The following is a 14,186-nucleotide window of genomic DNA, read 5'->3' on the forward strand; positions in this document are numbered from 1 at the left end:
AACACATTGTCCCAATGCTTATACATTGACAAAGTCCACTATGATCCCCAAATTTGGAGGCCAAACAAAATTGATTATCACTGTTTGTTGTGTTAAGTTTCCCAAAAAAGAGAAATGTGAATGAAGAGAATGAGAATTGTTTGAATAGCCAAGGAGACTGCCTGACGACCAACCAACTCTAAGACTATCGATCGAGTGAGTCTTTGATATATATGGTCTAAAACGCAGGCAAGTCATCCTTGGCTACCACACAAGTTCTCATTCTTCATGTCACCATTTTCTCTTATATGATTTATGTATTTATGAAGAGGTTGTTGATGAGTATCCCACAAGACTACTATGTGTGTTATATAGGCATGACCGTACGAAGATGGAGTGGACACAATAAGTTTGACTCAACATGTGTTCATGGCCTTGGAATATGTTCTTAAAGATTTGGATATGGTCTTAGTATCAAACACACTTGGTGAACCTTATTACAATAATATTTGTATTTAGTCTTTATGTATATTACTGTTAATTTTTAGTTAGAAGAATGTTTTCTTATTTTATTTCGTTGTAAGAGACGTAAGCTTCAATTTTTCTTTAAAAAATGTAATAACCTTCGTGTGTTATTGAAGTTTCTCTAATTTTTGGTAGAATGCATGAAATTAAATTCAAAACTCATATATTTTCGGGTATTCTTAAGACCGACATACTAGCATATCACACATTAATATACTAAATTGTTATTTTTTTCTACTCTTCTTCCACAAGTTTTTTTTAATCACTCAAATGGCACGAAATATGCTTTGAAACCTAATCATCTCTATCGGGTCAATACCCTTTTCTTACTAGTTGACTACTAGTGTTTGGGACCATATAGGAAAGAACATTTATAAAAGTCATGATGCCATATGAATTTGTGTAGTAAACATGGAATATATTGAGCTTTTTGTGGATATATTTATATGAAAATATAACTTCTGGAATGATTCTTTTATCTATCCACGAGAGATGTTGGGAACGAAAGCTGCTGCCCATTTATATAGGATAATGTTTTTTCCCTCTCCGACTTTTGCATATAGGGCATTATGGCTTATCTGAGTAATACGAGAACAACAAGTTAGCAACACCATCGGTCAATTATTTAGCTACTACACTATTTACACCGGTAAAAGGATGTTGTTTTTGTGGTATAGTAGAGTCTTTATAGGTATAGTCACTATGAATGTTGCAGTCGTCTAGTTGTTTTACCGCACTGATTGAGATAAATCGATCGATTATTGTTGTACACATACGTCAATCAGGAGAGATTCAAATGTTTAATGGGTGACAAGTCTATACTTGTCCCATGAAATCCAATTACCAAAGATTGATAGTCCAAAAAGTACTAAACAAAACCCAAAAGGTCGATGATATACACTTGATGGTTTTAGTAATCGAATATTCGTGCTCAGTCCAGACCGAACCTTTTACATATGGACGACGATTCTCTATGGATTTGTTTTAGCCACATGCTTATAACAATATTCGCACATTTGAGGGTTTGAGCCAATGTTGGGTCAAACATGTTGGGCTCTTTAAACTCCTTATCTGCCCAAACATGTTGGGCTGAACCTTTTCTGAGTAACTCTAGCCCGTTAGGTCATTATAATTATAGAAAAATAAAAAGCAAGGCCACTATAAACTAAACCCTAGTCCGTCATCTCTTCGCTATATAAACTCTTTAGACAATCCAGCATCCAAAACCTCCTAGATCGCTCATAGTTCTCCTAGATCGCTCATAGTTCTTTCATCAATTTGTTCGGAAGTGATTGCTTTATGTTTATCATTGTTTTGTACTTGATAGATTTTAAGAAATTAGGGGTTTATGATTGGCAAATGATGAGTAGAATCTTATCCTACACACAGATGTATCAGTGTTGACTACCAATCTCTGCTTATTATCTGATGCCATATTCTAAACCCTGTTTTCAAAAGTTTTTACAGTTAATCCGTTCGTTTTCAATTTTGTTCCAGCGTTTTTTTTTAAAAAGGATCTTCTGGGTAAATGTTGGTTTTTAAAATAAGTTCTTAATTGTAATTCTCTTTTTATTCCTGTGAAAATGAGAAGAAAATTAGAACAACCTAATGAAGAAACAATGATGAGATACTTGCAGACGGGCGGTCTGAAATTGATGTCGTGTTGATTGTCTGCCATAAGCTACATAAGCATTCTCTGAGTTTCTCATTCACTCGTGAACACATCTGTTATGTCTTAAACTGTTGAGATTGTAATGAACCAGTGAATTAGTTAACTATACAAAGAGTAGACACATACATCTTTGGACAGGTGTAACCTCTTTTAATATGAAGAACGGCTACATTGAAAAGGATGAACTGAAGTAACCGTAAGCCAAAACATCCAATGATAATAAGACTTTTGTTCTGGTTATTAATTAGTCTTATAATCAATAATTCTACAGTTCTTTAATTTTCGTTTCCAAGTTCCAAAGTTTTAAATCATTAGACTTTGGTCAGACTATAAAACGTGTTCAAGGCTTGTGTTTGTCTTTTATATAAACGTAAAGACTGTTTGGACATGAAGACTTATTTATCCACCGTCTGGATTATCTACACACCTAAAAAAATGATAGCAATCGCAGCCATAATAAGAGAGAACGCGTTAGTAAAAGTCAACACGAAGTCAACTCCTTTGTGGCTTTTAGCCCATCCCACTTGGCGCTATTTAAGTAAAATCCCAGTATTACCAACTTCAAAAAAGTCTCTCTTTCACATTGATCCTGTGTTTTATAAAACCGAATTTTGATTCAGAGATCAGCTCAAAAATGAAGTTTGATGAATCGAAAACGCTCTTACCGGTGAGAAAACCTGTAAATGGCAACCGCAAAACCGCTGGTTACAAGCTTTGGGTTCTAATCGCTGTTCTACTCTTGGCCTTTGGTTCTATGTTAACCGGTTCCGTCTCTCTCAAAGGAATCGGTTTGTTCCATTCTGCTGACGGCGTTAACGCATTCTCTTTCGGCGATGATCTCGACGTTCTGGTACGAATTTATTCATAAATTATTATTGATTTTTGTTTTCTTCCAAAATTGGTCTTTCAAAATTTTGAGAAATTTTAAAAATTCTGACAGGAAATTGAAGAGAGAGAGAAAGTGGTGAGACAGATGTGGGATGTGTACGGACGCTCCGGTGGCGTTAAGGTTCCTCGGTTCTGGCGAGAAGCTTTCGAAGCGGCGTATGAGTTTCTCATCAGTGATTCCGCCGCCGTTCGAAATGCTGCCGTTTCCGATATCGCAAAGTTGTCTCTTGTTCGTTTTGTTAAGTCAGAGTCTACTTCGGCCCAGCCCAATCTTCATTGACTTGTGAAGCCCATGAGGATCACATAAGATTTTAATTGTATATAGGATTAAATATTAAATACCGAATATGTAGCCTTAATAATGTATTGAGAAAATAAAGAAATGAAAAAGCATGAATTGCTTCGTTCAACATAATTGACAACCAAATTGTGTTCTCTGTCTATTTGAAATTATTTAATTTCTGAGTTTAATCCCATTGTTTATCCAAGATAAATATTAAATAGTTAACCAAAATCCCATTCTGGTAACCTATATACATTAGGATCCCATAACTAGTTCATAAGAAACTATTTTTTATTTTTTATTTTAAAACCACATAACCTAGCAAAGTGAAGAGAAAATAATAATAGAATAAATCAAAGAAAAAAGTTCGTACAATTTTTTTTGGTGAATATAATTCTACATTTATCATACGCTTTAAAACTAGTATTACACTTGCAAATCAGTTTAATAAACTATTTACATCATCTAGACATGCTTTGAACGTTTTATCAACCTTTTTGTCTCTAATGAATTGATCCTACCAAAATAATTACGGTTAGACATTCAAAATTAACATCTAGTATTAGTAAGAAAACAGGTAAGCGATCACTCACACTATCCTCCAAATCATTATAGACAACGAAATCGAAATCGCTTGAGAGCCTTTGTGTTGCATCTTTAAGAAAAACTTGAATTACCGAGAGTCTACCCCTAAATTCAAATTTATTTACTCTCCAAAATCGGATTTAAAAACTGAGATATTTTACTTATTATGTTGTTATCTATTTTTATATGATTGGCATTTGCACATGTTTTTTTATTTGAGCTTTTAAACTGAAAAAGACTAGAGTTACACAAAAATAGGGAGGGGATCGTATGATATGATTACTGTTTTCTCTAAATGTTATTAGAGAAGCTCAAATAAATTGAGGTGTAATCTCTGGTACTGATATTTTAAGGTGGTTGTATACATGTCTGATCCTTGACATATTCATATGAAACATAGGTATTGGGCTTCAAATTTTTTAAGCCCATTTTGTGGGGAGAATCTTTTTTATTTTGGAAAAATAAATTAATTAAATAAACCTCGTAATTAACAAAAAGTCTTCTTAATTAATAAAATAGATCCTTTAGTTAAGCGAAAAATCACCAAAACTTAGCAATAAGGCCACATAATTAGCAAAAAAATGCTCATACTTAGCAAAAAAAAAAGCCTCAAAATTAAGAAAAAGTAATAAATAAAAATTATGAATACCTCATAATTAGCAAAATAAAATAGTAGTTTTTATTTGAAAAAGGCTCCGTATTTTGCTTCAGTTACTGATAGACGGAAAGTGCAGTAACGTCTGCGAGAGTGGATGATATAGAAACTTATTGTATTTTGTGGGTGATGAGTGAGTGAGGCACTCAATAATCAATCAGTACAACGTGTGTAATCATGGTTAAGGGAGTAATAAGAATTAGGGTTCCTTACTCTCGTTGTTATCAAGTTACCCGATTGAAACCACTTGTGCATGGTCATGATGGATGTGCAGTTTTCCTCATGGTTGGAAGCTGTGTACGAGGTTGTAGCCATATTGTCGGTTGTGTTCAACATGTAAAAAGATCGCTTCAATCTAATTTGAGTTGCTATTCAGACGCATAGAAGCCAAAAATAAAATCTTATCGATCTCAAAGTGGAATCAATGCTCTAATGCAAGCCAATGGAGCCAAAAAAATTCAACTTAGAATTTGTAGACCAGTCTAGTTACAGAGCTAGTTTGCAAGTTCTCATCAGCCAAATTCTAAATAAAAAAAGAAACTACACTCTCATTCCTTTATTTACAGCAAAACAAAGACCAACATATCCACACACCAAACTGTTTGATTCACATCACACCCAAATACAAACGGTTTAAAAAAGAGGATGCTTTCAAAATTTCAAGGTAACAAAAAGAGGTGCAAATGTATATATTACTAAACTAGAGAAGCCTCCTCCTGAAGGTTCTGGTAGTTGATTGATAAGTACGAACGAGAAGACCGACACCAATCCCAAGACAAACACAGACACCAATCTCTTTGTAATTCGTGTACTCTGTTGCTTGCAGACAAAAGGAATGATACTTACTGAAAAAGGAATGATGATTTCTAAATCCATGTGGGGTGAGGAAACAATGGTTGAACATCTGAGGAGGAAGACGAAGCCACAATACTAGGGGCTGGAGCAGTAACATAAATGGTCTGTGAATCATCTATGTTTATCATAGTCATTCCTTCTTCCTCATCATCAGCACCATCGTCATTTTCAATATTTACCAATGAATCCTCTTGAGACGCAAGTATCTTTTCCAAGTCGGTAAACACTTTTCTCATACATGGCCGCTTCTTTCCCTTAGAATTCAAACATCTCCTTGCTAGATTTGCCACTGCCATTACTTGTTCCGGTTTGCAGCCATCTCTTATTCGAGCATCCATGATCTCAAAGAATCTGTTCTCTTTCATAGCAACTCTGAAATGATCCGCTAGACCTCTTATTTCTTGAGAATTCGAAACGGTTATTACAGGCTTCTCTCCTGTAATAAGCTCAACGAGGACTACGCCAAAACTATAAACATCACTCTTATCAGTATATTGGCTAGACCCGTAGTACTCTGGATCCACATATCCAACTGTACCTGAAATAACTGTTGTCCAGTGAGTATGATCGATTGTTACTGATCTTGAAGTACCGAAATCAGACACCTTGGTTCGATACTTCTCATCTAGTAATATGTTTGTTGACTTGATATCTCTGTGATAAATTGGAGAGCTTGCAGCAGAGTGCAAATACGAAAGAGCTCCTGCGATATCAACTGCAATGCGCAAACGCATGCCCCAGGTCTTTGTGTAGTCATCAGATTCTTCGTGGATATGCTGGAAAAGGTTACCGTTGGGGATAAACTCATAAACAAGAGTAGGAACTTCGGTCTCAAGGCAACATCCTAGGAGCTTGACGACATGTCTATGGTTGATCTGAGATAGAATGACGACCTCGTTGATAAACTCCTCTAGTTTGTCTTCATCAACAACTTTTGATTTCTTGACAGCAACAGTTCTACCATCGACAAGCATTCCTTTGTACACAGTGCCTTGACCGCCCTGTCCAAGTATCCTGCTTTCGCTGAAGTTATCAGTGGCTTTTTCAAGCTCTCTCGAGCTGAATATTCGTGTCTTCTCGACGTTGCCTTTATTTGTATTTAATTGTTGTTGCAACAATAGTCCTCCGTTACGTTTAAAGAACTTTCTTTTCCTCTTACTCATCCTTCTCTTCTTAAGGAACTTTCTCAACCACCAAATTCCAACCACTAGGACTAAGATGCCAAAAGCAGAACCTACTCCTGAAAACCGTACAAAAAGATTGTATGGATATGTTAATCATCACATGTTTCCTATCATCACGATGTTAACTAAATCTAAAGATATATTCACACTGTCTTACCTATCATTGTTACTCTAGTCTTATTGCCAATGCAATTAAATGTTCCGGGAAGATTCACACAAGTATCGCTTTCTCTACAATTTTGGCGTTGTCCATAAGAGTTACGTAGGCACTCATTAATATCTGGATAGTGAATACGAAAGGTCTTTAAGAAAATTGTGAAAATACACTCCGTACAATCCTACGTACTCTGAGGTTACCAGATGTTTTACACATAGAATAAGAGAGGACTTTAGAAACAATTTAACTGACCTTTGCATCCGCCAGGGAGGTATGGGTTACCTTCGTAACCTTGGGAGCATCCACAGTTTGCATAATCTGTCCCAGAAATGGTGACATTGTTGCATATGCAACTTGTTACGAGTTTAATATTATACGTAGAGTTATCGTACTCTTTCGTGTTTTTGCAGCTCAAGGAGTTTACAAAGGAGAGATTCTTCGTCTGGATGACCCATCCTAAACTAACTGTAGCATATCTTTTAGCAAATAACCTTTTTGGTTCGCTTGCATTCGAAAACGGGGAGACGTCATCTGTTAAGAAAGCGACTCTGCATTCTAGTTTTGTCGAGTTTCCATGATCAAAGCTCTCTATGTTGATGCCGATCACTTGTGGAGCCTCAGAATCCAGTAGACCTGCGATGCAGCATCCGTTACCATCACAGCTTCTTTCATCTTCCCCGTTGTTCTTTGTACAAAGCGAGCTGTAATAGGGCAACTTGTTGTTTGAGCAACCAGTTTTGTCGAAAAAAGGAATGCTTTTACTTGGCAACGTCTCTTTGCTTGCAGTGCAATTCAACTCGCATCCCACCTTGCTCGGATTGATGTTAGTCAACGACGCCTTGCTGTTGCAACCAACAGCAACCAGGCTGTTTCCAATCCCAAAGTAAAAAGGACTGTCCGTAAAATTTAGAACCGATCCAGACTCTTTTCCATCTCTCGAACATCCAATGGATGTTATTGGGATTTTGACACGAATTGATCCGTATGACACAGGATTATTATAACCATCGTCACCTGGAAGAGAGATATTCACAACTGCCATGCCCATCTTGAAGAGGAACGGGTAAGTAGCGTTTTTGCATTCGATTTTGTACCATTCATTGAGATAACAACCTTTTTCAATTCCAAAAGGATATGGGATATTTATATTTCCACATACGGATTTGGATTGACACGAAGTCGAAAGAGAGACAACTTTTGAATCAAGGATGAGTATAAGCAGAAGAGAGAAAAGAATCGAGAAGGAGTAATTGTTGTCGCACCTCATGATGTTGCTTGTCTTGTTGGCGCAGACCTTGTTCCTTGCTAAACCAGCAAACCTGCGAGTGAAGTAAAAAAGTTCCGGTTACTTGCAACAAAAGTTACAGAACAATTAACAGATATCTCAGAATTTCATAAGAAAAGTTTGGGTATTGTGTCGGAAACAGTTTTCGCCCGCGAATAAATCAGCCATCTGATAGCACAAGCTCAAAAGTCAACTCCATTGTTTTAATATATATACTATAAGATAATAAACGCAAGCAACCTTTTAGTTGCAAGTTTCATTTTAGTCCCTCTCAAAAATCACATTATCTCTTACTCTTAATACTTCTTAATGTCTTAGTAGCAGTTAATTAAGCACTAGTGTCACACTTAGAAAGAAAAAGAAGAAGACTTTTCCCTCAGGGAGATTACTCGGCAAATTTTGATGATAAAATTATGGTTGAGGAAAGTCTGCCCAATTCCCCACTACTAATAAAGTCTAATGGTCAATATTTCCTCTAACCCGACGAACTTATTTCCTCTTACCCGACGAACTTATCAAGCAAAAATAATTGTATGGGCCACTAAGTAATGAATATATAGAAGAAAAACGGTGTTAAAAATGAAAGAGGTGAGGGTTGAACACTTGAACCTCTATGTTAAGTCAGAGTCCCAATCTTCAGTGTGTTGTGAAGATGAAAGAAAGGCCATCAAGAAAATTTCTTGTATATAAGACTAAATATTACATACTGAAAAATGTAATCTTAATAATCGATTAATCTGTGAGAACAAATAAATGAAAATGCATAAATTGGCGTTTTCGTTGAACATTGTGGAGGAAAAATAGCTACCTGTTATGAATAAAGATGGATGCCCATTATAAGGCCATCATCGAAGTCCATCATCTAGATGTTTCTAGGGTTTTACCCTTTCCTTGTACTCCTATATAAAGAACCCTTTATCTCAATGGAATAACACACTCATTTCCTCTATCTCTTTCTCTGTTTATAACACGTTATCAGCACGCTCTAAAAGGTAGATATAGAGATTCTTACATCTTTTTAAGAACCATGTTTACTTATCGACTCATGGTTCATAGTACTTATTTTCTATTATTGAAACAAAACAATATGAGCCGATCGATGATTATAGTATAGATCGGTAAAAGCATGTTTTCAATGATTCAATAAAGAAGAGAATCATGCTTATCATTTGTTTCTATAATTACTATCGCATGATTTAATGATTCTACAAAGAAAATCGTTAAAGAAGAGAATCATGCTTGTTAATTGTTAATTTTTGTGATTTACTATTACAATATTGAATATATAAATTACCAATTTTATAATTATATAACTAATTTTGTAACTATTCATAGCCCGGTGGTGGGTGATGCAAGCATGTATTAATGTTTTAGCATTCCAGTTTTGAATAGTTGCATCTATATTCAATATCATTTTATAAATATTATATTGTCTAAAATCTATTTATGATTGATATGATATCCCTTATTTAACTCCTTTGATTAAAACTTTATACATATCTTATCACTTTTAGATATTGACTTTTCCATATTAAATATTTGATTTCCATATATTTGATTGTATTATTATTATTTTTACTAAAAACGTTGCAAGATAATTTTTCTTTTTATAAGATTCCATATATCTAAATCTTTGTGTTATTATTATCTAAATCTTTTTATAAGATTTTCATATATTTGATTGTGTTATTATTATTTTTACTAAAAACGTTGCAAGATAATTTTTCTTTTTATAAGATTCTTTTCTCTAAATCTTTGTAGTATCTAAAAAAAAAAAAAAAAAAAAATTGTTCATGGTTTTGCCCTAATTTTGCACGAAATCATTTTACCCAAATCTTGCACGAATTCATATTACCCTAAATAAAAATTTTGTCAAGATATATGTAAAATCCAGATTTTGCACAAAATAGTTTTATTCTGATTGGTTTTACAATATTGCATTAAAATTGTATTAGTATATAATACTTGATTATTTTATGAAATAAATTGATTGATAAATAACTTAATTTAAAGGTATAATCACTTATAGAAATTTTCATGAATGACTAGTTTAATGTATCTTAAGAAGATATCATATTTTTGATGGTCAAAGTTTTTTCAAGAACTTAAATTATCACCAGAAGTTGAGAAAATAAATATGGTAAAAAGAAAAAAGAAAAAAAAAAGAAAAATTTCTAACGATGAAATAATCTAGTATATCAAGTAGTATAAACTCTTATTAAAAGACTTTAGATGAGCATATACATTGTTTTCTATGAGAATACAAAATTAAAATCATCGATGCGGTATAATTCTCCAAATTTTAAAGTTAATATGATGAGATATAAAATACATTATGATTATAGAGTGGAATTAAAAACGAGATGGATGAACTTGAAGTTTCATCATTTCGAGAAGGAGAAGTAATGAATCTCACATGGATAATAAGTGACATATCCAGAAGATTATGTTCAATCTTTGACTACTAAAGATCTAAAAGTTGTATAAAGCAATTCTTATACGAATGTGTTATTAGATAAAATAAGTTATAATTAATTATTTCTGAAACTTCAAGACTTGAAGTCTCTTTGTGAATATAACTCACATTGTTAAGAGAATATCTATGATGCAGAGATGGTAAAACAGACGCTTAAACTTTTACGCAAGTATTGTTGTCCTGTAGACACAATATTTTGAAAGAAATTTTGAGAACTAATATAAACTTAAATCGAGTGTTTTTCAAAGGCTAAGAAAACATATGAGTTATCGATGATAAGTAATACTCATATTCTGAAGTGAATATAAGATCTTACATAGTTAGTCAAATTTAATATCGTTTATACTAGAATATAAAATTTTAATTATTATCTCGTTATTGTTTTATTAACATATGATTGATTATTAAAATACATAGAAGTAATTTTGATTATAAGATCTCATTAAGGGAGTAACTGATAAGCAATGAAAAGTAAATTAGAAGTTTTGAAAGAACTAGAAGTTTCAAAAGAACTAAAAGTTTCAAAAGTATATTTGGCTTAACCGGATTGGTCATCCTGGTTTAATGATGATGTGAAAGTATTGAGAATTATGTGGACATTAGGTGAAAAACCAGAAGATTCTCCCTAATGATTTATCAAATGTTACTTGCTCAGAAAGCAATATGATAATGTGATTTTTACCAGTGTAAGTAATTTGAACTTTATCTATTCGTAAGTATATACAAGGAGATGATTATGGGTTGATCACCCACTATATGACATTTAGATACCTAATGGTTATAAAAGATGCATCGATTCAATGGACGCATTGACTCGATTGTTGCATCGACAAGAAGGTCATATTTATCCTTGTTATAAACCTGCAACATAGAGTTTGCGAGATTACTTTCTTGATTAAAGTACAAGAGTATTTCAGTGTTTATTTATAATAACCATTATTGGATATCCGTTGGGATAAGTGTTTAACATTTTGAAATTCATGTTCATACACAAAATGGTTTAGTAACATCGATACGCATCAAGCCAATGAATAATTAATAGTTTTCCCCATTATTATTGGTTTTGGGTCAGAAACCAAATAGTTTTCATCTAAAAGCTTTGAATGTGAAAAGTGCTCCACCACAGCACGCAGAGATGAACCCTCAAAGGAGGATAAGAATACATGTTGGATATGAATGATAACTAAGCCATCCTAGAAGGATTTATATACCGCTCGTTTTGAAGACTATCATATTATATAGTCAGCTATTCCAACATAATGGGGAGAATGTATACAGCTGGTGAAAAAGATAAATAGAAATGAATTATCAATGATCCTCGGAGTAAAGAATGTATATTAAGAGTCCAAAAGATAATTCAATTACAGAATTTAGCATTGTAATTGCCAGACGCATTTGCTAACCCAAATAAAGTGATGAAGTCACTTATACCAGTTGTAAATTAAATGCTCCAGAATATAATGAATGTCCTGTAAGGACCAATTTTAAACTGCTATTGAGTCTTAAGATCGCATGAAACGTAATAGACCTTGGTTCCAAATATAAATATCCTCGTAAAAGTGAAGGAGCACAAAATTAAGAATGACCAAAATTGAGGAAATAAATATTTTGATGATCTCTTGAAGAGAGTGAATGATCTCTAAAAGAGACATAAACATGACAAATGAAACATTCAAGTACTTGACAATGACGAGATCTAGCTAGCTATGTCATGTCAAAATATAATGGAATCAAAAGCAAATCGACGTCGTAATATATTTGCATGCTATGAGCAGTTGATATTATAGACAAAAAGAAGGATCATGAAAGAAAGTCTATTGAAAAGTGTACACAAAGTAATGATTAGCCAAAAATGGAAAAGAAGAAATAGACATATAATTATAATCTCTAGTAGAGATATTTGGACTAGTAGTCTATGCACATGATGTGTAAAACGAGTGGAAAATAAATGAGTCTTTATGTGAAAGAATAGTGAAATTAATGAGATTTTCACAAAGATAAGAAATGTATTATGAAGAGATATATTCTCTTGTGGTGGATATAATATTTTTTTTTAAGTATCTAAAGTCTGACAATAAGAGACGGAACACTGGATATGACATTTATATGAAATTCTTGAAAGATATAATCTCTGAAGGATTAATTATATGAGAATTATGTTCTCTAGAACTCTACTCGATCGAATAAAAAGAAATATATAACATGGCATATAATCATATAAATGTATATTTATGTTGAGTTTGTCAAAATATATTGATCAAACTAATATTTGTTTTGAAAATCATTAAAACTCCTACAGAGTTATCATAAGTAATACGATGACAATAATGTATGATAAAATATCACTAGATAATGATATTTATAAGTCTATATGAAAACCAATTAATTTTGATCATTAAGATTATGGTTATTAATTCCAACGAGATATTGTATTTGATTGAAAATCATCTCCTGAAGAAGATGTTTCCGAGGGGGAGATTGAATGATATGCGTGTATGTACCCTTTTTCCTTATAATAGTTTTTATCCCACATGATTTTTTTATGACAAGGTTTTTAACGAGACATTAAAGAACACGCAAATAATACACTTGATAAATATTAAGAAATTCTATCAATCATCCAAATGAATATTATACACTAATGATATTTAGAGAAATAAATAAGATGGTCAAGATGAATCATCTAAAAGATTCATGAGCTGCAGAAGAATGGCGTTGTACTTTATCTAGAAATTTGTTCAAGAGAAGATTTGGCAGACTTATTCTCAAATACTGTTTATTCTCTGCCACATCTTCTAATCATGCAGAGATTTTACCAATTCATGAAGCTCCCCGCGAGTGTGTATGGCTAAGATCCATAGTTCACCATATACAAGAAGACTGTGGTATGTATGCAGGGAAAAAGACTCTAACAATTATGTACGAAGACAATGCAGCATGCATCGCACAACTCAAAGACGAATACATCAAAGGCGATAGAACAAAGCATATCCTACCAAAATTCTTCTTCACACATGATCTACAAAAGAGCGACGATGTACAAGTTCTACAGATCCGTTCGAATGATAATCTGGCTGACTTATTCACCAAGGCGCTACCAACTTCTACTTATTCATCGTATCGGATTACGCCGTCTCAAAGATCTCGACGAATATACTCATAAGGGGGAGTAATTGTGTGTTGCACTCTTTTTCCCTTAACCATGGTTTTTCCCATTGGGTTTTCCTGGTACGGTTTTTAATGAGGCAACATTTCAAATACTTTACGAGTTATGATACTATAATGGTCATCAAGGGGGAGTGTTATGAATAAAGATGGATGCCCATTATAAGGCCCATCATCTAAGCCCATCATCTAGATGTTTCTAGGGTTTTACCCTTTCCTTGTACTCCTATATAAAGAACTCTTTATCTCAATGGAATAACACACTCATTTCCTCTATCTCTTTCTCTCTTTATAACATTACCAAATTTATTTAATTTTTGATTTTTATCCCATTGGTTTAGTCAAGATAAATAGTTAAAAGATAATTAGACTATGGTTAAACTTAAACACATTAGTAGGATCCTATAGTTAATTCATAACGAGAAATTATGACACGTGGCTCTGTAGCATTGGTGAATCTTGCCAACTTATCACGCG

The 14,186-nt window shown here is 33.4% G+C and overlaps 2 protein-coding genes, 4 non-coding genes and 1 pseudogene across 7 annotated transcripts; 5 read left to right on the top strand and 2 right to left on the bottom strand.

Moving 5' to 3' along the window:
- Positions 1-101: 101 nt before the first annotated feature.
- On the bottom strand, positions 102-291 carry MIR169h. Its single transcript, NR_139762.1, has one exon. It is a non-coding gene; the product is annotated as a microRNA ath-MIR169h precursor (primary transcript).
- A 1,568-nt stretch (positions 292-1,859) lies between these two features.
- On the top strand, positions 1,860-1,935 carry AT1G19373. Its single transcript, NR_139763.1, has one exon. It is a non-coding gene; the product is annotated as a snoRNA (small nucleolar RNA).
- Positions 1,936-2,119: 184 nt separating this feature from the next.
- Positions 2,120-2,206, top strand: AT1G19376. The gene has a single exon (NR_139764.1). It is a non-coding gene; the product is annotated as a snoRNA (small nucleolar RNA).
- A 349-nt stretch (positions 2,207-2,555) lies between these two features.
- Positions 2,556-3,540, top strand: AT1G19380 (sugar, putative (DUF1195)). The gene is made up of 2 exons (NM_101795.5): positions 2,556-3,026; positions 3,117-3,540. The coding sequence occupies exons 1-2, from the start codon at positions 2,811-2,813 to the stop codon at positions 3,342-3,344; spliced, it is 444 nt and encodes a 147-aa protein (NP_173371.1). The 5' UTR covers positions 2,556-2,810; the 3' UTR covers positions 3,345-3,540.
- Positions 3,541-5,136: 1,596 nt separating this feature from the next.
- On the top strand, positions 5,137-5,368 carry AT1G08935. Its single transcript, NR_143441.1, has one exon. It is a non-coding gene; the product is annotated as an uncharacterized misc_RNA (transcript).
- A 69-nt stretch (positions 5,369-5,437) lies between these two features.
- Positions 5,438-8,050, bottom strand: AT1G19390 (Wall-associated kinase family protein; the record flags this gene model as incomplete). Its single annotated transcript, NM_101796.2, has 3 exons — positions 5,438-6,682; positions 6,784-6,906; positions 7,036-8,050. The coding sequence occupies 3 exons, from the start codon at positions 8,048-8,050 to the stop codon at positions 5,454-5,456; spliced, it is 2,367 nt and encodes a 788-aa protein (NP_173372.1). The 3' UTR covers positions 5,438-5,453.
- Positions 8,051-13,238: 5,188 nt separating this feature from the next.
- On the top strand, positions 13,239-13,857 carry AT1G19392 (annotated as a pseudogene; the record flags this gene model as incomplete). Its single annotated transcript has 1 exon — positions 13,239-13,857.
- Between the last annotated feature and the right edge of the window lie 329 nt (positions 13,858-14,186).

The sequence above is a fragment of the Arabidopsis thaliana genome, assembly GCF_000001735.4.
Source record: "Arabidopsis thaliana chromosome 1 sequence".
NCBI classification, from domain to species: domain Eukaryota; kingdom Viridiplantae; phylum Streptophyta; class Magnoliopsida; order Brassicales; family Brassicaceae; genus Arabidopsis; species Arabidopsis thaliana.

Coding starts and splice junctions, on each gene's coding strand:
- AT1G19380 (NM_101795.5), top strand. CDS start 2,811: ATGAAGTTTGATGAATCGAAAACGCTCTTACCGGTGAGAAAACCTGTA. Junction 3,027..3,116: donor GCGATGATCTCGACGTTCTG/GTACGAATTTAT, acceptor AAATTCTGACAG/GAAATTGAAGAGAGAGAGAA.